The sequence below is a fragment of the Cervus elaphus genome, chromosome 5 (genome assembly GCF_910594005.1).
Source record: "Cervus elaphus chromosome 5, mCerEla1.1, whole genome shotgun sequence".
Lineage (NCBI taxonomy): Eukaryota > Metazoa > Chordata > Mammalia > Artiodactyla > Cervidae > Cervus > Cervus elaphus.
Window position 1 is genome coordinate 82,135,755 of NC_057819.1, and position 27,924 is coordinate 82,163,678.

The 27,924-nt window shown below is 47.3% G+C and overlaps 1 protein-coding gene and 1 non-coding gene across 2 annotated transcripts; one reads left to right on the plus strand and one right to left on the minus strand.

Moving 5' to 3' along the window:
- Window positions 1–27,798, plus strand: LPO (lactoperoxidase). The gene is made up of 12 exons (XM_043902780.1): window positions 1–76; window positions 1,418–1,505; window positions 6,218–6,378; window positions 8,064–8,181; window positions 8,598–8,727; window positions 9,490–9,696; window positions 11,165–11,489; window positions 13,980–14,140; window positions 24,569–24,821; window positions 25,898–26,071; window positions 26,678–26,915; window positions 27,103–27,798. The coding sequence occupies exons 1-12, from the start codon at window positions 1–3 to the stop codon at window positions 27,308–27,310; spliced, it is 2,139 nt and encodes a 712-aa protein (XP_043758715.1). The 3' UTR covers window positions 27,311–27,798.
- Window positions 4,010–4,116, minus strand: LOC122695815. The gene has a single exon (XR_006341566.1). It is a non-coding gene; the product is annotated as a U6 spliceosomal RNA (small nuclear RNA).
- Window positions 27,799–27,924: the final 126 nt, after the last annotated feature.

The following is a 27,924-nucleotide window of genomic DNA, read 5'->3' on the forward strand; positions in this document are numbered from 1 at the left end:
ATGTGGGTCTGTCTCCATCTTCCAGTCTTTTTGGCTTCCGTGACCATATTCGAGGTTGCAGCATCTGACACAAATGGTAAGTGCCACCCTGCACGGGTTTCCTGGGGCTGTGTTACAGAGGACCACAGTCTGGGTGGTTTAAGACAAGAGAATTTCATCTTCTCCAGTTCAGGAGGCTAGAAGTCCAAAATCAAGGTGTTAGTGGCCTATGCAGCTCTAAAGGCTCAAGGGGAGACTCCTTCCTTGCCTCTTCCAGCCTCTGGTGGCTCCCAGCCACCCTTGACTTATAGCTGCATCACTCCAACACAGCCTGCTTCTCTGGGGTGTCGTCCTGTGTGTCCTCACCCCTTGTGATAAAGCCACTAGTCAGTGAACCTAGAGCACCCTCTAATCCCAGGCCCATATGACTTCTTCTTAATTAAAGTCACATTCTAAGGTTCTAGTTGGACATGTATTTTGGAGGGACACTATTTAAGCCACTACACTCCCCTTGTTCTAAGACTTCACCCTGATTCCCCCACCACTCCAGACCCTGATATGAATGAAAACAAGTAAACCCACTTCTACGCTAAGTCTTCCCTTCCCTACCTCGGGATCCTGATGATCAGCTACGCCCTTTGAGGGACTTGCTTATGGGTCCACTTCACCAAGAACCAAACAAATCCCATAGCCCAGTATCCAGATCCAACCTGAGTGGTCACACACCTTCTTAACCCCATCACTGGATCCAGTCAGCCCTCTATATCTGCAGGCCTCTGCATCAGCAGATTCAATCATCAGTGGATTGAAAGCATTTTTTTTTAAGATTCCAAGGACTTCCCTGGTGATCCAGTGGCTAAGATTCCATGCTCCCAGTGCTGGGACCTGGGTTTGATCCCTGGCCAAGGAACTAGATCCCACATGCTGCAGCTAGTTCACATGCTGAAACTAAAGATGCTAACTGTTGCAACCAGCACAGTCAAATAAATAAAATTTTTTTGAAGGATTTCAGAAAGCACCACCTCAAAAAAAATGCACTCTGGCAGCTATTTACATGACATTTACATTGCATTAAGTATTATAAGTTATCTAGAGATGATTTAAAGTATATAGGATGATGTGATAGATTTAGAAGTACTATGTCATTTTATAAGAAGGACATGAGCATTCTGGGGGTTCCTGGAACAAATCCCCTGCGGATACAGAGGGATGACTGTATTCCAGTGGACTCCTAAAGAGCGACATTGATACCTTATTGAGAATCAGAGAGTATTCGTCTCATTCTTGGCTTTTCCTCCTGGGGAATGTTTCCTAATCTTGATCTCTTCCTGCTCAGATTTGAGGAGTGGGAATAATAGCAGAGAAAGAGGGAGACAGAGCAAAGGGCTCCTCCAAACAGTGGCGTCTGATACCTTGCTCCTTGTTTCCCTGCTCCAAGCACAGGCCACCAGCACGACCACCATCTCTGACGCTGTGAGTAAGGTCAAGATGCAGGTCAACAAGGCCTTCCTGGATTCCCGGACCAGGTGGGTGACACACGCACACCACACGCGTTTCTTCCTGGGCTTCCTGTTAAGGACAAGTGCGTCTAGAGCAGTCCTGACAGGCGAGTGAGCCAAAGCAATTATACAGCCTGCCCTCCCACCCCTCACCTGCAAGCAGGGGGCAAGCAGGAGTAAGAACCCACAGCTCTTAAAATCCTTAGCCTCGAAGTTTCCTCAAAGGGGATGTCTCATCTGATCCCATGAGCACTTTCTTTCCTGTAGTTGAGTGATTCCTTGGGTCATGCCTTCCAGAGTCTCAGCAAACCGGTCAGTAGTTTTTCATTCATTCAGCATGACTTAGATCAAGCCCTTAGAAACAGAAGCTAAGAGCTGCATTCACATACAGGTGACTTACCGGGGAGCACTCTCAGGAAGCTCTAGCAGAGCGAAGGAGTGAGGCCAGATGGGTAAAAAGAAGGCCGATAAGCAGGGATGCGGTTTAAGGTCCAGCCCCAGCTGACCCCCCAGGGAGATCCAGAGTGTGGGCTGTATCTCAGAGCCTGTCCTACCTCGAGCAAGGGAGCAGAGCGTTCACTTGCCAGAGGTGTCCCTGACTCAGCCAGATGTGCTGCAAGCTTGGTACTGGGGGGGGGGGGGGGGGGGGGGTGGGGGCGGGGTTAGAGGGTGTAGCACACTGTGTGACTCCCAGGCATTCCGGACACGCAGCTCCCCAGACTCAGAAGCCATTGCCCAAGAAAGTTAGAGGCATGAGCCATCAGCAGCTGCACCCGCAGCAGCCATGGGAGGGGCCCACAGGCACTCGGGGATCATACAGGACACCGGCAGAGTCAGCTACCTCCCAACCCTGTGGAGGGGCTGGGCTTCCTGAAATAAGCAGTGCAGCCTGCGTCCCTGCCCTCAGGAAGCACATGCTGGATCAAAGAGGCAGACAAACCACTTCACGGAGCTGAAAACCACCTTGCTCATTCCTCTCGCTGTCTCTTTACTGAACTTGGGGTTTCACTCTTCCTTGACCCTTGCATAAACTCTCAAGAGGTCCCACAACTTTTTGGCTGACTCTTAGAGGACAAGATGTGCTCTGATCTCTTCTAGTCCCAAGAACAGCATCCTTTCAGGAACTCGAGTATCAGCAGAAGAAGATGAAGCCCCGAGCCTCTCACTTTCCTTTGCTCAGAGCTGTTGTAGGCTTCAGAGAGAAGGAAGGGCCCATGGTCTGTCATCCCTCTTTCCTGGGCTTCTTGGCATCCCCGAAGCTGGTTTCTGACTCTTAGGGGTTAAGCTGAGGGGAGGTAGGAGAGATACAGGATGACAAAGCCTAAATCACTTGGATAATGTAGTGCCTGGGGTTGGGGTGGGGGGATCAGAGGTCCTTCCCTCCTTGGGCACTTTCGGCTCTCACACACTTTGCTGCCAAGTCTCTGGCCCAGAGAAGTATCTGACCAGTAGCTCACATCTCCAAACCTCAGCCCGGAGCTTGTGACTCCCAACCTCATCCCTCCGCATATTATCTTGACCCAGGTCCTCTTTAAAGAGGCTCTAGAAGACTAAACACAGTTTTTCAAGGCAGGACCCTGATGTGTCTCCCTTTGCCTGGCAAAGCAATAAAGCTATCCTTTTCTACTCCACCCATAACTGTCTCCAGGATTTGATTTGGGACCAGTGTACAGAGAGGGGCTTCCCAAGTAGCTCAGTGGTAAAGAATCTACCTGCCAATGCAAGAGACGCTGGTTCCATCCCTTGGTCAGGAAGATCCCCTGAAGGAGCAAATGGTAACCCACGCCAGTATTCCTGCCTGGAGAATCCCATGGACCAAAAAACAAACAAACACAAAAGAGCCTGGTGGGCTACAGCCCATGGGTCACAAAGAGTCAGACACGACTGAGCATGCACACACAGGTACGCGCAGAGGACTAAAAGCTTTGCCCTGCCGCTGGAGGATGTGTGGATTCAGGGCCCAGCTCCGGCCTGTCTGGCTTACTCTGCTGTTAGATGCGCAGTGCCAGCCACCTCCTCTTTTCTTGTTTTCTTTAGGCTCTTTGGGCAGGTGTCAACGACCAACCACACCTCCAGGATACAGAGCCTCACCCTCTTCTTTTTCACTTTTTTTTAAAAAATTAACTTTTTTGGGGGTATATTTGCTTTACAATGTTGTGTTACTTTCTGTACAGCACAGTGAGCCAGCTATATGTATCATGTATCCACTCCTTTCTGGATTTCCTTCCCAATTAGCTCACCACAGGTCATTGAATAGAGTTCCCTGTGCTACACACTCAGTTCTCATTAGTTACCTATTTTATACGTAAGAGTGTATATACGTCAGTCCCCATTTCCCAATTCGTAACATCCTCCCCCTTGGTATCCAGAAGTTTGTTCTCTACATCTGTGACTCTGTTTCTGCTTTGCCAATAAGCTCATCTGTACCGTTTTTCTAGATTCCACATGTAAGTGATATTATACAATATGTGTTTTTCCTCTCTCTGACTTACTTCACTCTCTATGACAAAGGTAAAAATCTGTCTCTAGGTAAAACTATGGAAGCTTTCACAAATTTGCCTGTCATCCTTGTGCAGGGGCCATGCTAATCCTTTCTGTATAGTCCCAATTTTAAGATACGAGCTGCCAAAGTAAGCACCTGTCCTCCTCATAAGGACCCTGTCACGGGACTGAGAGCAAAGAGGAAGCCCCACAGTGGTGGGAGGGAAATATCTGGTATTTCAGCCACTGTCTCCCAGTGAACCTTCTCGCTCCCTCCTAAAGTCAAACCTTTATAAAGTCAACCCTTTATAACCCAAGGTGGGGGTAGACTAAATGCCACAAAATCCGTGTTCAGCACCTCCTTTTTGAGTCATGGTGCCCAGGATGACCAGCCCTGCCTTGGAACTCATCCCCACTGGTTAGTTCCTGGATTCAGGGGCCTTGTGGAGACATAATCACATTTAAACATTTTGTTCACAAGCAAACAAACAATCCAGCGACCCACAAACTGTGATGAGGACAAAGAAGGAAATAAATAGGGCAGTGGTTGCTACTCTAGTTGCAGGAAGCAGGGAAGCCTGATGGAGGATGAGAAGGAACTATCTATGTAGCAAGCCAGGGCCTAGCATTACAGGGGCTGGGAGCGATGAAGGCAAAGGTTTTGAGGCAGGAAAGAGCTTCAGGTGCTCAGGCCATGGAAAGAAGGCCATGCTGGTGGCGGCGGTAGGAAAAGAGGACACACAGGTGGAGCCTGAGAGTCAGAGGGTCAGAGGCAGAGTAGCGGGTGCAAGGGGGTGGGGCAGAAGGGGAGGGATCAGGCATGACAGTTCATGGCTGTAGGGTCGCCTTTGCAGATGTTTGGGAGCTAGACAGAGGCAAAGCTTGCATAATACCATTAGCACGAACGTTATACTGTGTATAATGTTATAATGTATATAATGTATAAGGTACGCCACAGGGATGCAGGGTGAGCCAAGAAAGAGCTTAAATCAGAGCAGCCTGGTCTGCTTTTCATTTGAAAAAGCTCCCTCCTGCAGCCAGGTGGAGAATGGATGGGAGGAGGACAGGAGGGGAGGCAGTAGTCTGCTGTGGCCATCCAGATTGGGGAGGATGATGACTAGGACCAGGGCGGAGGCCTGGAGATGGAAAAAGAGTCCCTGCACACCCGGCCTGCTCCCCCGGAGCCCAGGTCGGCCTGCTTGTCCATGTCACCTCTCAGGCTGCAACACCAGGCCCCTGCATGCTAGAAATAGAGTTAACGACTTGATCCACATGGACAGGCCAGGAGTTACAGCCTGTGAAGTATATCCCAAAAGCAAGGTTGTCTTCCTGAGACTTTGAACCACTTCCAAAATTTCAGAGTCTTAGAGCCGTAAAGATCATCTCACAGGACCCCACATCTCACACAGGAGTGGGGAGAGGGTTCTCATGCAGGATTTCACCCACCTCACCTTGCTTAGTAGTAGAAGTCTATTTCCTCTCTGGTTTTCCAGACTGACTACATTCTATTAACCTGTTTTCAATTTTGTTTTCTTATGTCTACCTGACTGCTGGGTCTAGCCAACAAGCTTTTTATTTCACTTAGGGTATTTTCAGTTCTATAATTTCAACTTGTTTTCTGTTTTTAATAAACTCTACTCTTTTTTTCAAACTTTAAATTTTGTATTTTATACTGGGGTATAGCCGATTAGCCATGTTGTGGTCGTTTCAGATGAACCGCGAAGGGACTCAGCCATACATAATAAATTCTACTTTTATGGAATGTTCTCGGGGTTTTTTGTTTGTTTGTTTTTCTTCATTTAAGAAAAACTTAAAATTGATTATTGAACCATTTTAAAGACAGCGGATTTTAAATCATTTTAAAATCTTTATCAGATGTCTCCAGCATCTGGTTCACACCAGTATTGGCATCAGTTGGTTGTCCCCAAGGTGCAGTAAGAGGGGGTTCCACGGTCATGGGCTCCGCAGTCCGAATCGGTACATCCGGGGACTTAGGCGTATTTAACTTTCCCCAACTGAGCGGGAAGCCGCCATTACAGCGGCAACCCTCTGATTCAGGAAGCGCTCAGGTCCACCTGCCTGCCTTCCCTCAGAGCCAGATTTAACCAAGCTTAAAGACACACTGCAGCTTCCGCCTCCCAGAGGAGGTTTTCCAGAGGCATCCGAGGAGAGCTGAGTAAAGATCCTGAGGGCACAGACGTGGGGGTCTCCTGCTTGCTGCCCACACCCCATGGCTGCCCCATTGCTCTCCACTGCAGTCTGAAGACGACCTTGAGCTCTGAGGCACCCACCACCCGACAGCTCTCAGAGTACTTCAAGCACGCCAGGGGCCGGACCCGCACGGCCATTCGCAACGGGCAGGTGTGGGAGGAGTCCTTGAAGAGGCTGAGGCGGGACACAGCCCTGACCAACGTCACAGGTACGGAAACCCACCAGCCCCCAACGGCAGGAAGGGCTCGTCTCCCTGCGGGAAAGAGCAGAAGCCATCAAGACTGCGGCTCCTGTCGGGAGCCCTCTTCTCTCTTCCTCAGAGCAAGGAGGGGCCAGGAGGGCAGCCAGGTCAGTGCCCTTTCGGCAGAGAAAGGAACTCGGGCCCAGCAAGGTCACACTGCCAACTCCAAATGAGGGGACATTCGTGCCCTTTGGCATAATACCAGCTGCAAGGCCTCTGTCCAGAGGAAGGACTAAAGTCAATAAACACGGGCTCCCTGTCTCAAACCACAGTGCCACCACTTCCGCCTGTGAAAGGGACAGTTAAGCCACCTGTGTCAGGGGAGATTTACTGGGATTATGTCACGGGTGAGGAACTGTCCCTCTCGTTCTGGGTACTGTGGAGCTGAAACAATAAGCTTGCCAACTGATCATGCACTCCTCAACCCCTCCACCCCACGCCCTGCCAAATGTCACGGTTCATGGACTGTCATGGAGGAAGGGGATGGATCTTGACGGGAGGAAGAGACTGCAGGTTCTTGCTGGGAAAACTTCAAGTGGGGGAAGTCCCTGGCCTAGGACATGGGCAAATTCCAAAGTTCCCAAAGAAGGAAGGAGGCCAGGACAAGGTAGGGAGGAGGAGGGAGTGCCTTGAACTCGATGAGACTCAAAAGGTGCTGGGCTTGAACCTTGACCCCTGCCCATTTCTGCAGATGAGCCCCCTGAAGAAGCCCCCCAGGGCTGGATCCCCCTGACGCCTTTTCCCTGCAGGTACCAGGATGGAGTACAGGCTACTCTAGGACTTGGGCGGCTCTCTCTTCTGTGCCCTCATGAAGCCCTCTGATGCCTAAAACTCCCCACTACGTTACACCCCCCAAGACCACAGTGCTCCTCACTTAAAAATGGCCTGCCCCTTCGCAATATCTTTCCCATTTAGATTCCTGTGTGCTTAGTAGTTTAGAGGTCAGTGGAACTTTTTTACTTTTTTTTTTTTTTTTTTTTTTGCAATGCCATGTGGCATCTGGGATCTTAGTTTCCCAACCAGGGGTTGAACTCTAACCCCCTACAGTGGAAGTGTGGGGTCTAAACCACTGGACCACCAGGGACATACCCATCAGTGGAGCTTCTAGAAAAGCAATCTTATCAAACGAACTCATACTAACATGCACCTAAACTCTCACGGGGTACTTTCATTCTAAAAGAAAACTCCATTGATTCAAATGATCTGATAGACCAAGAATTACTAACAGTTCTTGGAGAAGGAAATGGCAACCCACTCCAGTACTCTTGCCTGGAAAATGCCATGGATGGAGGAGCCTGGTAGGCTACAGTCCTCTGGGTCGCAAAGAGTGGGACACAACTGAGTGACTTCACTTTCACTTTCACTGGAGCTATTGCTAATCTGTGCCGCCTTGGGCAAGTCTTGGGAACCCTGTGGTCCCAGTTTCTTCTCTGTAAAATGAGAATTAAAAGTTTTACCTTAATGAGGTGTCAGGATGAAGGGTGAAACCCCCTGAGAAACGCTCGCTTAGAATGTAAAATGTATTCTCCCAAAAATCAAGTTCAAAAGATGAACCTCCCCTCGGGGCCACGGAATGGAGGAAGAACCCAGGCCCAGGAGGGATAGAGGGTTTTCTGACACCACCTTGCCCTCTGGCGTCTCTTCTCTTTCAGACCCTAGCCTGGACCTGACTGCACTCTCCTGGGAGGTGGGCTGCGGAGCCCCCGTTCCTCTGGTGAAATGTGATGAAAACAGCCCTTACCGCACCATGACGGGAGACTGTAATAACAGGTGAGCGGCCGTGGGGGTGTGTAGTGCGCAGGTTGGCCCACCTGCCCCGCGCGGCCCAGCCAGGGGCTTGGCCCCTTGAGCACGAGAGGCAGGACTCCCATGGCCTCACCATCCCGGGCCAGCGCCCGCTGGAAGCCATTCTGTTGGAACCCACCTGCCTCACTTTCCCACCTTGTCTGAAGAGACCACCGTATATATACGGCCGGAAGGAGCGCCTTTCCCTGGGGCGGAGGAGCCCCGAGCCTTCGGGGATGGGAGTGGTCCAGACCACCGCACACTTCAGAGGCACCTCCTCCGCATCCCGTCTCCCTGGGGCAGAGGCTCCCGTCCTTGCCCGGGGGAATCCCCTGGGGTGTGCGGACAAGCAGACCCAGGAGCTGGCCGGCCGAAGCTGAAGGCCAGCCTTGCCATTTCAGGAGGAGCCCCGCGCTGGGCGCCGCCAACAGGGCGCTGGCGCGCTGGCTGCCGGCGGAGTACGAGGACGGGCTCGCCCTGCCCTTCGGCTGGACGCAGAGGAAGACGCGCAACGGCTTCCGCGTCCCGCTGGTGAGCGCGGCCGCGGGGAGGGGGCGGGCTCCGAGCTGGCGCGGAGAGATGGAGTCAGAGGGGAAGGGAGGCGCTCCCCTAAGTACCCAAGGAGAGGACGCAGACACGGGCGCGAGGACAGACAGACGCGTGGCAGAGCCACACCCGGGGAGACACGGAGATGGGGACTCGCTCCCTCGTGGTGTTCCGGGAAACGCCACTAGAGGGCTGCAGATCCCGCGTCCCGAGCCCAGCCACGTGGTGGTCATGGCCCAGCCGCCTTCAAGCCAAGTATCCCGGGGTCTCCCAGGCAGATGGGTTCCCTGCACCATCCTGCTGGCGCTTGTCCTGCCGCAGCCCCTGGAGTGCATCAGCTGTTGTTTGCCTGCAGGTCCCATCTATTGGCCTTATCTGAGTTGGCAGGCCCTCCCCAGAGCCCCTCTGTTCTGTGGGGCACAGCACAGCACATGTCCTGTTTCCAGACACCTGGCACCTCCTCCGTGGCATGTACTTAAGGGACAGCCTGCCTTTTTTTCCCTCTTTGAGTGGAAAGGGCATTGGCCTTGAAACCATCAAGTCATACAGACCTGGCCCTTTGTAGCTGTAGGACGTTGGTGAGTTGCTCTCACCCCTCTTGGACTCAGAATGGGAGTAATGCCACCCACTTCAGAGCTTGTCCTGAAGATGAAGTGTACCTGTTACGTCGTGGGTGCTCAATATACTGCATTCAATCTGAATCTTCAATGCACCTTTTCTTCCCTCTCCTTCTGTCTCCATCTGTAGGCCCGTGAGGTATCCAACGAAATTGTAGGCTACCTGGACGAAGAGGGTGTTCTGGACCAAAACAGGTCCCTGCTCTTCATGCAGTGGGGTCAAATTGTGGACCACGACCTGGACTTCGCCCCGGAAACGGAACTGGGGAGCAGCGAGCACTCCAAAGCCCAGTGTGAGGAGCACTGTATCCAGGGAGACAACTGCTTCCCCATCATGGTAGGCCCCTGCAGTGGCGGGCCCCTGGCAAACTGCTTGCCTCCCTGGTGTAGCAGGTGTTCCCAGCCCATCAGCCAGGACCTCCTGGAGATCTTGAATGCTGATCTGACAGCTTCCCAAGCCTCACTCGTTCTATTCATTCATTTGCCCACTTATGTTGTAAATAGACATCCATCATCTGCCATCATCAGGCCACAACTAAGCACTTGAGATTCAATGGTGAACGAGACAGCATCCCTTCCCTCAAGGACAGAAGACCTGTGTGGGAAATGGACAAGTAATCACTAGTGGCAAAACTGGGGAGCTCTGGGGAGGGTTTTCTTCATCCCTGGCCCAGCGGCACTGATGTCACCTGGGGTCTTATTAGAAATGTAAAATCTCAAACCGCACCCCAAACATTGGGAAGCAGAATCTACACTTTATCCAGATCCCCAGGAGAGTCATTGTATCCCCAGTAAATTTGTGGAATGCCGCCATGAGTCATCATGGAGTCCAGGAAGGCGACTCCCAGAAAGAGCTGAAACGTGATGGATGAGTCAGAACGAGCAGCAGGGACTTATGGGAATTTCCAGCAGGAAGGGAAAGGAATTTGCAGTGGCGCACCTTTCTTCTTATTCGTGGGTTTTACAGTGAGAGCATGATTTATTCACTCAAGCATATCAAGAATATGTGTTGTGGTATAAAAACATGGGCTTCCCAGGTGGCGCTAGTGGTAAAGAACCCACCTGCCAATGCAGGAGACATAAGAGACATGGATTCGCTCCCTGGATTGGGAAGATCCCCTGAAGAAGGGCATGGCAACCCACTCCAGTTTTCTTACCTGGAGAACAGAGAAGCCTGAAGGCTACTGTCCATAGGGTCGAAAAGAGTCGAACACAACTGAAGCGACCTAGCACAGAACAGCACATGAAGAACATTAGCTGTGGAGTGAGGTCAACCTAGATCTGAGTCCCACATCTTTCCCTTTCAGCTTGTAAGTTCTTGGGCAAATCACTTAACCTTTTGGAGCCTCAGTTTTCTCGCATGTAAAGTTAGACAGAATTACCTACCTTACAGGGTTTTATGAGGTAAAGTGAGATAAAGTATACACGATACCAAGCACATGGTAGGTCCAAAAGAAATAAATGGTAGCTGTTGTTGGTAGTAATTATTAACAAACTCTTTCCTGCCTCATGCCCTGCTTCCCTGTGCCGGGATCCCAGGACTCCCTTACAACCGAAAATTTGAGGCTTTTGCTGTAAAAGATGGAATGATTCCTCTCGGCCCTTTTACACAGCAGGAGGTAGTGAACTTCAGGGTCCTGGGGGCCCAGGATGTAGCGTCAGCACGAGGCCTCTGGAGCCAGTGTCTGGCACTAGGGTCCCAGGAGGGCACCATCAGCATCTTGGCCAGATGCATCCAGACCTGCCCTGGGGAGAGGCTGCCGGCTGTACCACCTCTGCAGTCACCCACCCCCATCTCTCTGCAGTTCCCGAAAAATGATCCCAAGTTGAAGACTCAAGGGAAATGCATGCCTTTCTTCCGAGCCGGGTTTGTCTGCCCCACTCCACCTTACCAGTCGTTGGCCCGAGAACAGATCAATGCTGTGACCTCCTTCCTGGACGCCAGCTTAGTGTACGGCTCTGAGCCCAGCCTGGCCAGCCGTCTCCGGAACCTCAGCAGCCCGCTGGGTCTCATGGCTGTCCACCAAGAAGCCCGGGACCACGGGCTGGCCTACCTGCCCTTTGACAACAAGAAGCCAAGCCCCTGTGAGTTCATCAACACCACTGCCCGCGTGCCCTGCTTCCTGGCGGGTGAGTCTAGGCTGGGAATAGAGGGGCCCAAGGACAAAGGGATTATCCTGGGGACTGAGAGCAGAGGGAGGCCGGAAAAGCTTCTCGAGGGTGCTCGGTGGCTTCCAAGCACTGGAAGACTGACCCTTGCTTCTTCTCATTGTCTTCTGGAAAAATACTGAAAGCCATCACTACTGCAGGCACTGGTCCAGGACTGGCAGAAGGGCCCAAACAGATACAGGACCTAAGAACATGTGTTCTGTGTATGTAAAAAAAAAAAAATTATGGAAATCCAGAAAAGCACAAAAAAAATAAGAAAATCCACAAAATCCCACTACTCACAGATGATCATCCTTGACATTTTAAGGCCTATCTTTCCAGCTTTTTTCCTATCATAGATCTTGTTCTACACTGTTTTACACAATTGGGGTCATACTAGAGTGCAGCTCTGTAATCCGATGTTTTTTCTTCACCTATCACATCTTTAAATATTTTTTCTTTTATATCACGATCTTTAATGGTTACCTAGCATTCCATGTCATATGTTTATCATAATTTATTTTACCAACCCTATGTGGAGACGTTTAAGTCATTTTTAGCTTTTCTGTGATTTTGTTGCTTTTTTTTAAGGTCGTGAGCATCCTTGTTGACGCATCCTTGTGCTGAGTTTCAGTAAGTTTACTAAGATAACTTCCTAGAGGAGGAAGTTCTATATAAATCAAAAGGAATGTATATTTTTTTTTTTTTTTTTTTATTTTATTTTTTTTTTTTTTTAATTTTTTTATTAGTTGGAGGCTAATTACTTCACAACATTTCAGTGGGTTTTGTCATACATTGATATGAATCAGCCATAGATTTACACGTATTCCCCATCCCGATCCCCCCTCCCACCTCCCTCTTCACCCGACTCCTCTGGGTCTTCCCAGTGCACCAGGCCCGAGCACTTGTCTCATGCATCCCACCTGGGCTGGTGATCTGTTTCACCATAGATAGTATACATGCTGTTCTTTTGAAACATCCCACCCTCACATTCTCCCACAGAGTTCAAAAGTCTGTTCTGTATTTCTGTGTCTCTTTTTCTGTTTTGCATATAGGGTTATCATTACCATCTTTCTAAATTCCATATATATGTGTTAGTATGCTGTAATGTTCTTTATCTTTCTGGCTTACTTCACTCTGTATAATGGGCTCCAGTTTCATCCATCTCATTAGGACTGATTCAAATGAATTCTTTTTGACAGCTGAGTAATATTCCATGGTGTATATGTACCACAGCTTCCTTATCCATTCATCTGCTGATGGGCATCTAGGTTGTTTCCATGTCCTGGCTATTATAAACAGTGCTGCAATGAACATTGGGGTGCACGTGTCTCTTTCAGATCTGGTTTCCTCAGTGTGTATGCCCAAAAGTGGGATTGCTGGGTCATATGGCAGTTCTATTTCCAGTTTTTTAAGGAATCTCCACACTGTTTTCCATAGTGGCTGTACTAGTTTGCATTCCCACCAACAGTGTAAGAGGGTTCCCTTTTCTCCACACCCTCTCCAGCATTTATTGCTTGTAGTCTTTTGGATAGCAGCCATCCTGACTGGCGTGTAATGGTGGAATGTATATTTTTAAGGCTTTTTATAATCTCGGCACAGAGCCCCCACTCCATGCAGCCTGTGCAACTGAAGCCCTCCAATTCTCATTCTAAGGGCTCATGCCCTCCTGGTCCTCTCTGCCTGTGGCTTCCAGAGGTCTTGTCTCTTCCAAAAATCCAGTCTTCTAGATGAAACCCACCCAGAGATGGCAGAAGGCCCAGGTCTCTTGCTAGATCTCTTGGATTCTGTGTCCACACACACATGTCACATCAGTCCAGACACAAAACCAAGCCCTTCTTGTTTTCCATAAAAATATCCACTAAGACCAAGCATTTGTGAATTTCACAGACTTTCCTGAAGATTAGAGGACACAAAGAGAAGCCCCCTGTAAAGCACCTGGTCTTTCACCATCTACATGACCTTCTCCTCCCGGCAGCCCCCATGTCTAAATTCTTCTCCCTTATTACACGGAATAATTTAACCCTTCCCAGGTTCCTACCCTCAAACTTGCATTCTTAAAACCGTCAGAGTTGCTCGGAACAATAAAAAGCCCCTCGCTCATTTGAACGTCCTGTCTTAGAAGGCAATTTGGATTTAATTAGCAAAATTTTACTTCTTAATGTCACTGTAGTCTTTACCACAGTCTAGTTGGGGGGGTCAACTTTATTATCCCCATTTTCACAGATGTGAAGACTGAGGCTTAGAAACATTAAGTAACTTGTCCAAAGTGACAGAACTAAAAGGTGTGTATGCAGATCTGGGATTCAAATCTACGAATCACAACTCAGATCTCTTTCCAGCTTCAATTAACGAGAAGGAGGGGCTTAAGAGAGCTTCCCGCTGGGGTACCATCGTGTATTTCTTTGTGTAGGTTACTGGGTTCAGGGGCTGCTCAGGGTGAACCCACCTTCCTGCCTTCTGGGCTTTCAGGAGATTCCCGAGCCTCAGAGCAGATCCTGCTGGCCACTTCCCACACGCTCCTTCTCCGAGAGCACAACCGGCTGGCCAGAGAACTAAAGAAACTCAACCCTCACTGGGATGGAGAGAAGCTCTACCAGGAAGCCCGGAAAATCCTGGGAGCCTTCATACAGGTGAGAAGCCCGGGAGCACTGCCTATACACCAGCCTCGCTTGTTCACCTGGCTCTGCCTTCTGCCTTCTGCCTGCTGCCAGACCTCCATCCCCCCTTCCTCTCCTCTCCTGCTTCTTTCCCACTGTCTCACTCTTGTAAGCCCTCCCTTCTGTTTCTTCAGCTTCTCTGCCCCAAAATGAATCCCTGGATTCAGGGTGCCAGCAGGTCATTCATATGTTGGTTTGCATAGCTATGGTACAATGTCAAAAGCTTGAAGTTAACATTGATATGAACCATAAAGTTTAATTGGATTTCACCAGTACTAAATGCAGTCTCTTCGTGTGTGGTGTGTATGTGTGTGTGTGTAACTCCATGCAATTGTATCATGAAAATGCATAGTTTCATGTAACCACCACCACAATAAAGACACTGACCTCTTCTGTCACCACACCACTCCTTTGTGCTGCCTTTTTACCAGCTGTAGCTCAGCAGGTAAAGAATCCACCTGCAATGCTGGAGACCTGGGTTTGACCCCTGGGTTGGGAAGATCCCCTGGAGAAGGAAAAGGTTACCCACTCCAATATTCTGGTCTGGAGAATTCCATGGACTGTATAGTCCATGGGATCACAAAGAGTCGGACACGACTAAACGACTTTCACTTCACTCACCCTTTCTGATAGGTATGTAATGATACTGCATTGTGATTTTACTTTGCATTTACCTAATGGCTGATCACACTGAACATCTTTTCACATGCTTTTTTTTTTGCCATCTGGATATCCTCTTCAGTAAAACTTTGGCTCATATATTTTGCCCATTTTCTATTTTTATTATTTTTTTATTTTATATTGTTTCTTCTTTGGCTGCCTTGGGTCTTCGTTATAACACGTGAGATCTTTCACTATAGCCTGTGAGCTCAGTGGTTTGGGTGCACCGGCGTAGCTGTCCGCAGTAGGATCTCAGTGCACAGACCAGGACTGGAACCCGAGTCACCTGCATTGGAAGCACTGGAAGGTGGATTCTTAACCACTGGCCCACCGGGGAAGTCCCTATTTTGCCCATTTTCAAATTAGAGTTTGTCTTTTCATGTTGAGTTTTCAGTGTGTGTTAGTCACTCAGCTGTGTCTGACTCTTTGTGACCCCATGGACTATAACCTGCCAGGCTCCTCTGTCCATGGAAATCTCCAGGCAAGAATACTGGAGTTGGTTACCATTCCCTTCTCCAGGGGATCTTCCTTGACCCAAGGATCAAACCTGGGTCTCTTGCATTGCACGAAGATTCTTTACTATCTGAACCATCAGGGAAGCCAGTTCTTTTTACATTCTAGCTATGAGTCTTTGGTCAGATATGTGACTGTACATATTTTCTCCCAGTCTCTACCTTGTCTTTTCATTCTCTTAATAGAGTTCTTTGCAGAGTAAGGGTTTTAATTTTAATGAGGTCAAATTTATCAGTTTTTCCTTTCACATACTGTGCTTTTGGTGTCAAGTCTCAATTCTGTCCCTAAGTCTTAGGTCCCAAAGATTTATCTCCTGGTTTTATTTTTCTCGACGTTTTATGGTTTTATCTTTTACATTTAAGTTCATGATCCATTTGAGGTTAATTTTTGTATAAAGCATAAGGTTTAGGTCAGGGTTCATTGAGGGGCAGGGTGACTATGGATTTCTGATTGCTCCAACACGACTTATAGAAAGGCTATCTTTCAGCTTTTGCTCCTTTGTCAAAAATTCTTAATATTGGGACATATTTATATCAATCTATTTCTAGATTGCCCATTCTACTCCACTGATCTATATGTCTATTCCTATTCCAGTACCAGTGTTCAATAACTGTAGTTATATGAGAACACTTAACATTAGGAGGAATGACTCTTCTCACTTTACTCTTCTTTTTCAAAATTATTTTGGCTATCGTAGGGTCTTTACCTTTCCTTATACATTTTAAAACATGCTTATCCATGTCTACAAAGAAGTCTTGATAAGAGATTTTGATAAGAATTGCATACTATAAACAGTATGTGTGTGTGTTAGTCATGCAGTCATGTCTGACTCCGTGACCCCATGGACTGTAGCCCACCAGGCTCCTCTGTTCTTGGGGATTCTCCAGGCAAGAATACTGGACTGGGTTGGCATGCCCTCCTCCAGGGGATCTTCCCAACCCAGGGATCGAAGCCAGGTCTCCCGCATTGCAGGCAGATTCTTTACCATCAGGGAAGCCCATAAACATAGTATGTCTCTCCAAATGTTTAGATTTTCCTTGATTTATTTCATCAGCATTTTATAATTTTAATCATACAGATCCTATACATGCTTGTTACATACCTGAATATTAACTTCCTTTGGAAGAATTGTAAATGGTGTTACATCTCTTTTTTCAGTTTCCACTTATTCATTATCAGTGTGTAAAAATATAATTGATTTTTATGTGCTGATTCTGTATCCTATGACCTTGCTAAACTCAGTTCTAGGAATCTGTAGATTCCTTGGGATTTTCTACAGATAGTTGTGTCATCTATAAATAATTAGTTATGTTCCTTCTTTTCTAATTTGTGTGTTTTTCATCTCTTTATCTTGCCTTATTACAGGCAAGAAAAGTATAACTTCCAGTACTATACCGAATAAGAGTGGTGACAGCAGACATTCTCATCTTCCCAACAGTTAAAAGAAAAGCATTCAAGGTTTACCATTAAGTATGTTAATTGTGAATTTTTTGGTAAATGCTCTACATGAAGTTGAGGAAATTCTGCTCTTCTCCTAGTGTACTGAAAGTTTTTAAATGAATAGATGTGGAATTTTGTCAAGTGGTTTTTCTGCATAGATTTTTATAAGTATATGACTTTTCTTCTTTAGTCTATTCTGGTTGCTTTAGGTTTATTTTGCTCTTAGTGCTAGTTTATTGAGGTGGGACCTTAGATTATTGACTTGAGAGCTTTCTTCTTTTCTAATATAAGTATTAGAAGTGATATAAATTTCCCCCTGGCACTGTTAGATGTATCCCACAAATGCGGATACACTATGTTTTCATTTTAATTCATTATGTATGTTTTGTTGTTGTTACTTCCTTTCTCTTTGACCTGTAGGTTATTTAGAAGTAAATTATTTTATTTCCAAGTGTTCAGAGATTTCACTGCTGCCTTTCTGTTAGTGATTTCTAGTTTGATTCCATCGTTGTCAGATAATATACTCTATATGATCTCAATTCTTTCAAATTTGTTCAAGTTTACTTTATAACTCTGGTACAGCTATCTTGTTGAATGTTCCACAGATCCTTAAGAAGTGTTTGTGCATTCTGCTATTGGGTGGAATGTTACCTGTTACATTGTTCTTTCCTTTCTGAAGGTCCTAGCCTTCTTCTGTTATCATTTCTTTATATTTAAAGAGTTTTTTTAGCCATTCTCTGAAGCTAGGTCTGCTCGCAGTAAATGCTCTTCTCTTCCTTCATCTGAGAATGTCTTTATTTCCCTTTTATTCCAGAGGAATAGTTTTACCAGATACTAGATTCAAGGTTGACAGTTCTTTTCTTTCAGCACTTGAAAAATGTTGTGCTGCTTCCCTCTTGCCTCCATGGTTTCAAATGAGAAATTCACTGCTATTCAAATTGAAAGTGAAGGTCGCTCAGTCCTGTCCGACTTTTTGTGACCCCACGGACTATATAGTCCATGGAATTCTCCAGGCCAGAATACTGGAGTGGATAGCCTTTCCTTTCTCCAGGGGATCTGCCAACCCAAGGATCGAACCCAGGTCTCCCACATTGCAGGCGGATTCTTTACCAGCTGAGCCACAAGGGAAGCCCAAGAAAACTGGAGTAGGTAGCCTAGCCCCTCCAGGGGATCTTTCCGACCCAGGAATCGAACCAGTCTCCTGCATTGCAGGCGGATTCTTTACCTACTGAGCTATGAGTAAAGCTATTCAAATTGGTGTTCCTTTGTAGGTAACATATCATTTCTCCTTGGCTGTTTTTGAGAATGTTTGTGTTTAGTTTTCACATACTTGATTATGATGTGTCTTACAGTAGATTTCTTTGGGTTTATTCTGTTTGAAATTCAACTTCTTATATATGTAGATGTATGTCTGTCACTAATTTGGGGGGGTTTTCAGACATTATTTCTTCAAATACCTTTCAGTCCCATCCAATTTCTCTTCTAAATACGGAATTCCATTAATATGAACATTAGATTCTTTTGTTATTGTGCCACAGAACATGGAGGCTCTGGTTTGTTTGACTTTTTTTTTTTAAGTCTATTTTCTGTCTGTTTTTCAGATTGACTAATTTCTGTTGATCTGTTCTCAATTCTATCCTGCCATGTCCACCTTACTACTGGGTCTAGTCAACAAATTTTTATTTCAGTTAGGGTATTCTCAGTTATATAGTTTCAATTTGTTCCTTTTTTATATAAATTCTACTTCTTTTATTGGAGAAGGAAATGGAAACCCACTCCAGTATTCTTGCCTGGAGAATCCCATGGACAAAGCAGCCTGGCAGGCTACAGTCCTTGGGGTCGCAAAGAGTTGGACACGACTGAAGCGATTTAGCACTTCATTTATGGAATGTTCTGTTCTTCATTTGTTTTAAGACAACTTAAAATTCATGATCTGAGCCACAGTCAGCTCCAGGTCTTGTTTTTGCTGACTGTATAGAACTGCTCCATCTTTGGCTGCAAAGAATATAATCAGTCTGATTTTGGCTTTGGCCATCTGGTGATGTCCATGTGTAGAGTCTTCTCTTGTGTTGTTGGAAGAGGGTGTTTGCTATGACCAGTGCGTTCTCTTGGCAAAACTCTATCAGCCTTTGCCCTGCTTCATTCTGTACTCCAAGGCCAAATTTGCCTGTTACTCCAGGTGTTTCTTGACTTCCTACTTTTGCATTCCAAACCCCTATAATGAAAAGGACATCTTTTTGGGGTGTTAGTTCTAAAAAGTCTTGTAGGTCTTCATAGAACCGTTCAACTTCGGCGTCTTCAGCGTTACCGGTTGGGGCATAGGCTTGGATTACCGTGATATTGAATGGTTTGCCTTGGAAACGAACAGAGATCATTCTGTCGTTTTTGAGATTGCATCCAAGTACTGCATTTCGGACTCTTTTGTTGACTATGATGGCTACTCCATTTCTTCTAAGGGATTCCTGCCCACAGTAGTAGATATAATGGTCATCTGAGTTAAATTCACCCATTCCAGTCCATTTTAGTTCACTGATTCCTAGAATGTCTACGTTCACTCTTGCCATCTCCTGTTTGACCGCTTCCAATTTGCCTTGATTCATGGACCTAACATTCCAGATTCCTATGCAATATTTCTCTTTACAGCATCAGACCTTGCTTCTATCACCAGTGCCATCCACAACTGGGTATTGTTTTTGCTTTGGCTCTATCCCTTCATTCTTTCTGGAGTTATTTCTCCACTGATCTCCAGTAGCATATTGGGCACCTACTGACCTGGGGAGTTTCTCTTTCAGTATCCTATCATTTTGCCTTCTCATACTGTTCATGGGGTTCTCAAGGCAAGAATACTGAAGTGGTTTGCCATTCCCTTCTCCAGTGGACCACATCCTGTCAGACGTAGGGATAGCCACTAGACCATTCAGGTATGACCTAAATCAAATCCCTTATGAATATTCAGTGGAAGTGAGAAATAGATTTAAGGGACTAGATCTGATAGACAGAGAGCCTGATGAACTATGGACAGAGGTTCGTGACATTGTACAGAGGACAGGGATCAAGACCATCCCCGTGGAAAAGAAATGCAAAAAAGACAAAATGGTTGTCTGAGGAGGCCTTACAAATAGCTGTGAAAAGAAGAGAAGCAAAAAGCAAAGGAGAAGAGGAAAGATATTCCCGTTTGAATACAGAGTTCCAAAGAATAGCCAGGAGAGATAAGAAAGCCTTCCTCAGTGATCAATGCAAAGAAATAGAGGAAAACAACAGAATGGGAAAGACTAGAGATCTCTTCAAGAAAATTAGAGATATCAAGGAAACATTTCAGGCAAAGATGGGTTCGATAAAGGACAGAAATGGTATGGACCTAACAGAAGCAGAAGATATTAAGAAGAGGTGGCAAGAATACACAGAAGAACTGTACAAAAAAGATCTTCACGAGCCAGATAATCGCAATGGTGTGATCACTGACCTAGAGCCAGACATCCTGGAATGTGAAATCAAGTGGGACTTAGAAAGCATCACTACAAACAAAGCTAATGGATGTGATGGAATTCCAGTAGAACTATGTCAAATCTTAAAAGATGATGCTGTGAAAGTGCTGCACTCAATGTGCCAGCAAATTTGGAAAACTCAGCAGTGGCCACAGGACTGGAAAAGGTCAGTCTTCATTCCAATCCCTAAGAAAGGCAATCCCAAAGAATGCTCAAACTACCGCACAATTGCACTCATCTCACCTGCTAGTAAAGTAATGCTCAAAATTCTCCAAGCCAGACTTCAGCAATACGTGAACCATGAACTTCCAGATGTTCAAGCTGGTTTTAGAAAAGGCAGAGGAACCAGAGATCAAATTGACAATATCTGCTGGATTATCGGAAAAGCAAGAGAGTTCCAGAAAAACATCTATTTCTGGTTTATTGACTATGCCAAAGCCTTTGACTGTGTGGATCACAATAAACTGTGGAAAATTCTGAAAGAGATGGGAATACCAGACCACCTGACCTGCTTCTTGTGAAAGCTGTATGCAGGTCAGGAAGCAACAGTTAGAACTGGACATAGAACAACAGACTGGTTCCAAATAGGAAAAGGAGTACGTCAAGGCTGTATGTTGTCACCCTGCTTATTTAACTTCTATGCAGAGTACATCATGAGAAACGCTGGGCTGGAAGAAGCACAAGCTGGAGTCAAGATTGCCGGGAGAAATGTCAATAACCTCAGATATGCAGATGACACCACCCTTATGGCAGAAAGTGAAGAGGAACTAAAAAGCCTCTTGATGAAAGGGAAAGAGGAGAGTGGAAAAGTTGGCTTAAAGCTCAACATTCAGAAAACTAAGATCATGCCATCTGGTCCCATCACCTCATGGGAAATAGATGGGGAGACAGTGGAAACAGTGTCAGACTTTATTTTTTTGGGCTCCAAAATCACTGCAGATGGTGACTGCAGCCATGAAATTAAAAGACGTTTACTCCTTGGAAGGAAAATTTATGACCAACCTAGATAGCATATTAAAAAGCAGAGACATTACTTTGCCAGCAAAGGTCAGTCTAGTCAAGGCTATGGTTTTTCCAGTGATCATGTATGGATGTGAAAATTGGACTGTGAAGAAAGCTGAGCACTGAAAAATTCATGCTTGTGAACTGTGGTGTTGTAGAAGACTCTTGAGAGTCCCTTGGACTGCAAGGAGATCCAACCAGTCCATCCTGAAGGAGATAAGTCCTGGGTGTTCATTAGAAGGACTGATGCTGAAGCTGAAACTCCAGTACTTCGGCCACCTCATGCGAAGAGTTGACTCATTGGAAAGGACCCTCATGCTGGGAGGTATTGGGGGCAGGAGGTGAAGGGGACGACAGAGGATGAGATGGCTGGATGGCATCACTGACTCGATGGGCATGAGTCTGAGTAAACTCTGGGAGTTTGTGATGGACAGGGAGGCCTGGAGTGCTGCGATTCATGGGGTGGCAAAGAGTCAGACACAACTGAGTGACTGAACTGAACTGAACTGAACTTAAAATGGATTATTGCAGCATTTTAATGACAGCTGCTTGAAAATCTTTATCAGATGATTCCAATAACTGATTCATGCCAGTATTGGCATCAGTTTATTATCTTTTCTCATTTAACTTGTGGCTTTCTTGGTTCTTGGTATTATGGGTGATTTTCAATTTTATCCTGGACATTTTAGTTACTATGTTAGGAGACTCCTGATCCTATTTAAATCTTCTATTTAGGCATGTATTGTTCAATAATAAGTTACCCTGTATAGGTTTGGTTGTAGGTTCTGGCATGCTTTTGCAAGCTTTAGTTCCAATGACAGTTTAGCTTTCTGAGCCCTTGCAATGCTATTCTGGTCTGTTTCATTCTTCTTTGTTCTTCTTGGGTCCCCACCCAATCCCTGCTGACTCTGTCTGCAGGGCAGGAAGGTACTTTACTGGCTGCCTTCTGTTGCTGAGTAACGTTCTAGAGTTATGGGTTAACCTTCTAGAGTTGTAGAAGCCACTGTGCCTGAGTCTCTATGCCACTGGGTGAAGAACAGAGACAGGGGGCCTCACTGCTGCAGGCAGATCGTGGGTTGGGTTGTGGACCAAGAGTTGAGATGGCTAATGGCTTGAACTGTGAAGCAGATTTGGGGACTCTTTACTAGGTTTTTGCTGAACTTCCCCCTAGCCAGGTCCTCTGTAGAATGAGAGAGAAGGTTTTTCTTAACTGCTTTTGTCTATTTCTGTTGGAGGTTGAAGACTACCATCCTCTCATGGACCTAGTCTGGGGCATGTAGGGACTCACCATTTTGTCATTCCTTGACAAGGTCTTTAGCCAGTCCATCTTTCCAGCTTTCAGAGCCTATTTAGTGCTGTCTGTTGGATAATTTGCAGGGCATTTAGTTCTGTTTAGTGGAGAATACATTTAGGTTTATTTAGTTACATTCAGTAAGGAAAACTGAGTGACCTCCATCTTGTTTTGGAACCAAAAGCCCCATGCACATATTTTTAACCATCAAGGAGAACTATTTCCATTCATTTCTTAGCAAAATCTCTACAGTTCAATACTTTTTTTTTTTTTAATGTAGACCCATAAATCTTGCTGCTGGAGATGTGTATAGGAAATCAAAGGATAAAAAATATCTACCTGAAGGCTGTCTGAGTTGAGGCTTTTATTAGTTTGTTGGGCTGCCATAACAGAGTAATGCAGACTGCGTGGCTTACACAACAGAGCGGTGTTTTCTCAGAGTTCTGGGGGCTGGAAATCCAAGATTAAAGGAGTTAGCAGGTTTGATTTCTCCTGAAGCCTTTCTACTTTGCTTGGCCACCTTCGCTCTACGTTTTTCTCAAGTGGTACCCCACCCCCACCCCACCCCCCCGACCCCCCCCCCCCCGTGTGCATTGCTCTCTTATAAGGACACTAGTCTTACTGGATTAGGGCTCCACCCTTATGACATCATTTAACCTTAATTACCGCTTTACAGGCCCTATCTCCAAATACAGTCACCTGAGAGAGTTAGAGCTTCAGCATAGGGTTTCTTGGACTACAAGAAAAAGAAACCCACTCAGGATAATTGAGATGTTCAGTGTCCGTTCACCCTACACATAAATCAAATGGGAGCTCCTAAGGGTTTCTCCTGGAACCTCAGGGCAGTGAGTGTAGTGTAGTCAGGCCTCAGCAAGGGTGAGAGCCAGAGACTGGAAATCATTTGGAATTAAGGCAAGTCACTCTCACTGTCTCTCCCTCCCCTCTTCTCCTGTCCTCACATCTCTCTTTCTCTGCAGACGGGTTTTCTCTGCGTTTCTGCTCACGGTAGAAAATGACAACCCGTATCACTCCATCACTCAATCGAGCACCATCAGAAACAGTCTAGGATAGCTGCATCTGAAATCTAAATTCCCTGAGCAAGAGAATCTGACTAACCAGCTTAGTCTGGGGCCCCAGTCAGGCCAGGCCACTGTGGCCAGGGGCAGGGTTCTGTCTCCTGCTGCCTCCCAGAGCTTGAGGAGCAGGCGGCCTGCCCCAAGGATGGTGTCCCCAGAGTCTATGCTGCTGAGGGAATGGGAAGGACCCATGAGGGCAAGAGAATATTATACACGTTCAATGACATAATAATCGTGAGCTAGGTAGAAACATTCGAGATGTTAGGTAAAAAAGCAGAATGCATTTCACATAAATGTTTTCTAGGATTACGACCAAGTTCAAATATGTATACTATAAAGATTAGAAAGAATAAACAGTTAATATAATTATTGTGTTGTGGGATGGCATGACTCTTTATTTTTTCAAAATTTTCTCAGTTTGTGTTAGTTCACTCTTCTGAGCAAAACAAAACAAGAAACTGACCTCTCTATGGAGCAGCACTTCTTTCAGAATGGGGGATTGAATGAACTCCCCTTGGTTACCCTGTGACACATTCCTGTGGTTCTCCATTCCTCTTGCCCTGGCCTTTGGGAAAAAGTTTAATAATATAATTTTATGTTAAAGTGATACACAGAGACTGTGATGTTAGCTTCATCATAAATTTAGAGCAAAGATGGCCAAGAGAGTACATTTCAAACGTCAAATTCAAGTGACTGATCAGTAGAGCCTATGTTGAGCCAGATCACGGAAGATCAGCAGAAAGTATGTCATGATGAATTAGTAGTGTCTGCTAGGGTTATGGGAAGGAGAATTGGACACATGCAGTCCGTAGGACACACATGCAGTCCCTTTGCCATCCTTGATTTTTGACCACTCATCCTTGGCTCCGACCTCACTCCACAAAGCTTTAAGTCTTCTCACATCCTTTTTTTCATGACTTGTTTTTCCTTGCAGATTGTCACCTTTAGGGACTACCTGCCCATTGTGCTAGGTAGTGAGATGCAGAAGTGGGTCCCGCCATACCAAGGCTATAACAACTCTGTGGATCCCCGAATTTCCAATGTCTTCACCTTTGCCTTCCGCTTTGGCCACTTAGAGGTTCCCCCCACTGTGTCCCGCCTGGATGAGAATTACCAGCCATGGGGTCCGGAAGCGGAGCTCCCACTGCACACCCTCTTCTTCAACACCTGGAGGATAATCAAAGACGGTATGTCCTTTCGGGGACACAGTATCACCTGGCTGCCTCACTCTGCAGCCTGCTTCTAGAAAAACCTGGGGTGTAAGTCAGGCTTCTGCCACTTCCTATGCGGCCTTGGGCAAGCAACTTCACCTCACTGAGCCTCAGTTTCTTCGTTTGTAAAACGAGGACACTAATAACGCCTGTCTCACTAGGATACTAGTGAAATGAAATACATATATATACAGCGCCCTACGGTGGCTCCTGACACACAGGAGGTGGTCACTAAGTATTAGTTATTATTCTTTCTTTCCTGCACTGGCCTTTAAGGTGCCAAGTTTTCCCTGCTTCCTTTCCCTCCCTCAGGCTTCCCTGACCCTTGCAGAAAGAATTCCTGTGTCCAGTAAATAAATAGGGCTTCCCCGGGCAGCGCAAATGGTAAAGACTCTGCCTGCTGTGCAGGAGACCTGGGTTTGATCCCTGGGTCGGGAAGATCCCCTGGAGAAGGGCAATGGCGCCCCACTCCAGTATTCTTGCCTGGAGAATCCCATGGACAGAGGAGTCTGGCGGGCTACAGTCCATGGGGTCACAAAGAGCCAGACACGACTGAGCAGCTGACACACACGCACAGTAAATAAATTGCTCTCTTCTGCTCTTCTCTATAGCTTTCCACCTCCATTAAGTGCCAAAGGTTGGACCCCACACCCCTTTATCCTGGGCTGGGCTGTGTTGAAACAGGCTTTTACTTAAGGCCTGACAAGTCAGGGCATTTCTAGAGATGTCTGCCATCTCTTCTCATGGTGCACAGTTTCTTGGGGGACCATATGGAGGAGAAGGAGCCAAGTCTCTGAACGGGGGCTTGGAAGAAACCCTGAAGCTTATGCTCACGCATCACCGCAGCATGGCAGGCGGTGTGGACGGGCCTCCAACCCCCACACACCCTGTGGGCCGCACTGGGCTCCTCTTTCCCCAGTTCCAGCCCCAGAGGGCCAGTTAGCCCGTCTTTCACCTGAGAGAGTGAAACTGTCAAGAGGAGGGTGTGCCCGGCAATGGAAGATATCCCCACCTGCCCCACCCCCAGCATGGCGTCTGGGTCTCCCTTGCAGGTGGAATTGACCCTCTGGTGCGGGGTCTGCTGGCCAAGAAGTCCAAGCTGATGAATCAGGATAAAATGCTGACGAGTGAGCTGCGCAACAAGCTTTTCCAGCCCACTCACAAGATCCACGGCTTTGACCTGGCTGCTATCAACTTACAGCGTTGCCGGGACCATGGGATGCCTGGTGAGTGGGCCCAGGGTCCAGCCAGGCCTGGGGAATGTTTTGCTACTTCTGGGGTTCCCAGGGACTCTCCTCTATAGCCCTGAGGAGCTGATCAGTTCTAAAACAGAAGGCAGAGATGCCTGTTTTAAAAAGTCACCTGTGAAATGGCATCTTCCAGTGTCCCTAAGACAGAGGCCAGAGAACATATCTGGTACTATTCCCGGGCTCCTCAAATGAAAGAGATCAACCACTGACTTGTGAAACCAGTTTAAAAGTCCAGAAAATATTAAGAAAAGAGGGAAAGCGATGACTACTGGACCTTCCTAAATGTAGAACTTTAAGAGCCAGACTGCCTGGTTTCAAATTCTACCTGTGTGACGTCAGACAGGTGACTTAGCATCTCTGTTCTTCAGTTTACATATGGGTACAGGGCTTAGAGCAGGCCTGGACCCACAGTAAGCACCACATATCCTGCTGGCTCCCTTGAAGCCCAAGTGCCACAGGATAAACAATGGCTCACTACCTGTCTGTTCCCAGAGGTTGTGAACGCAGACTCTCTGGGGCTGATGGAGCTGGAGTGGGCATGTCCTCAAAGGGCATTAGACAGCTTCCACCGCTCTGCCCTAGGGTACAACTCCTGGAGGGGCTTCTGTGGCCTCTCACAGCCCAAGACGCTGAAGGGGCTGCAGGCCGTGCTGAAGAATGAGATACTGGCTAAGAAGTTACTGGATCTCTACAAGACCCCCGACAACATTGACATCTGGATCGGGGGCAACGCCGAGCCCATGGTAGACAGGGGCCGGGTGGGGCCTCTCCTGGCCTGCCTCCTAGGGAGGCAATTCCAGCAGATCCGTGATGGGGACAGGTGAGTGAGACCTCAGCAGGGAGGGCGGGGAGGGAGGCCCTTCTCGGAGGTGGGCATTGGGTTGGGCGTCCTGCAGAACCGACGCCAGACCTTGGCATGTTCCCAGGGACCTCCTCCCTTCCCCTTTGGCAGAGTGGGAAGGGGCCAGCAGCTGGGCTGCGTGGAGACCCTGCTTATGTCTCTGCAGGTTCTGGTGGGAGAACCCCGGGGTCTTCACTGAGAAGCAGCGGGACTCTCTCCAGAAAGTGTCCTTCTCGCGCCTCGTCTGTGACAACACCCACATCACCAAGGTCCCACTGCACGCCTTCCAGGCCAACAACTACCCACATGACTTTGTGGATTGCTCAGCCGTTGATAAGCTAGATCTCTCACCCTGGGCCTCCAGGGAGAATTAGGGGCCCGGACTCCACAGCCTCCCACACTGTGCAGTAGAGCTGTCCTTGGCCATGATGCCATTTCAAGTAGACTCAGTGACCTGGCCCCTTCAGGCTCCCTACCCCGTCCCAGGCCTTCTTCCCAGCTGAGTCTCTTTACACGCCCCCCACACACACCTTGCTCAAGCCCAAGGCAGCTGCCTTGCCTCTCCAGCTCTTCCTCTTGAGTCCCACCGCTCCACCTGCATTCTCTCCATCTTCGGAAACCCTCCTTCTGTCAAGACTTACACCCTCCAAGATGCCTTCCGATCTTGCTTGCCAGATGTCACCCATCCTTTCCCCAAAAAGTCTTGGCTGAGGCTGTAGCCTTGACACACGTATCTCTCCTCCCCTTGAACTAGATTGTAAACTTCTTGAGCTCGGCCTTCAGCCTGCTTCCACGCGTGTCCTGGGGCCCCCAGCATAGTGCTTGGCACACAGTGAGTGTTCAATAAACACCTGATGATTGACTACAGATGCTGGCGATGACCTTGTTCCCCTCTGGAAGGCAGGCCTTGGAATCACTGCCAAATGAGTAACGGTGTTTACAGTTCGGACATGTCTCACCACAGAGGTCACATGCATGAGTCTAGGGA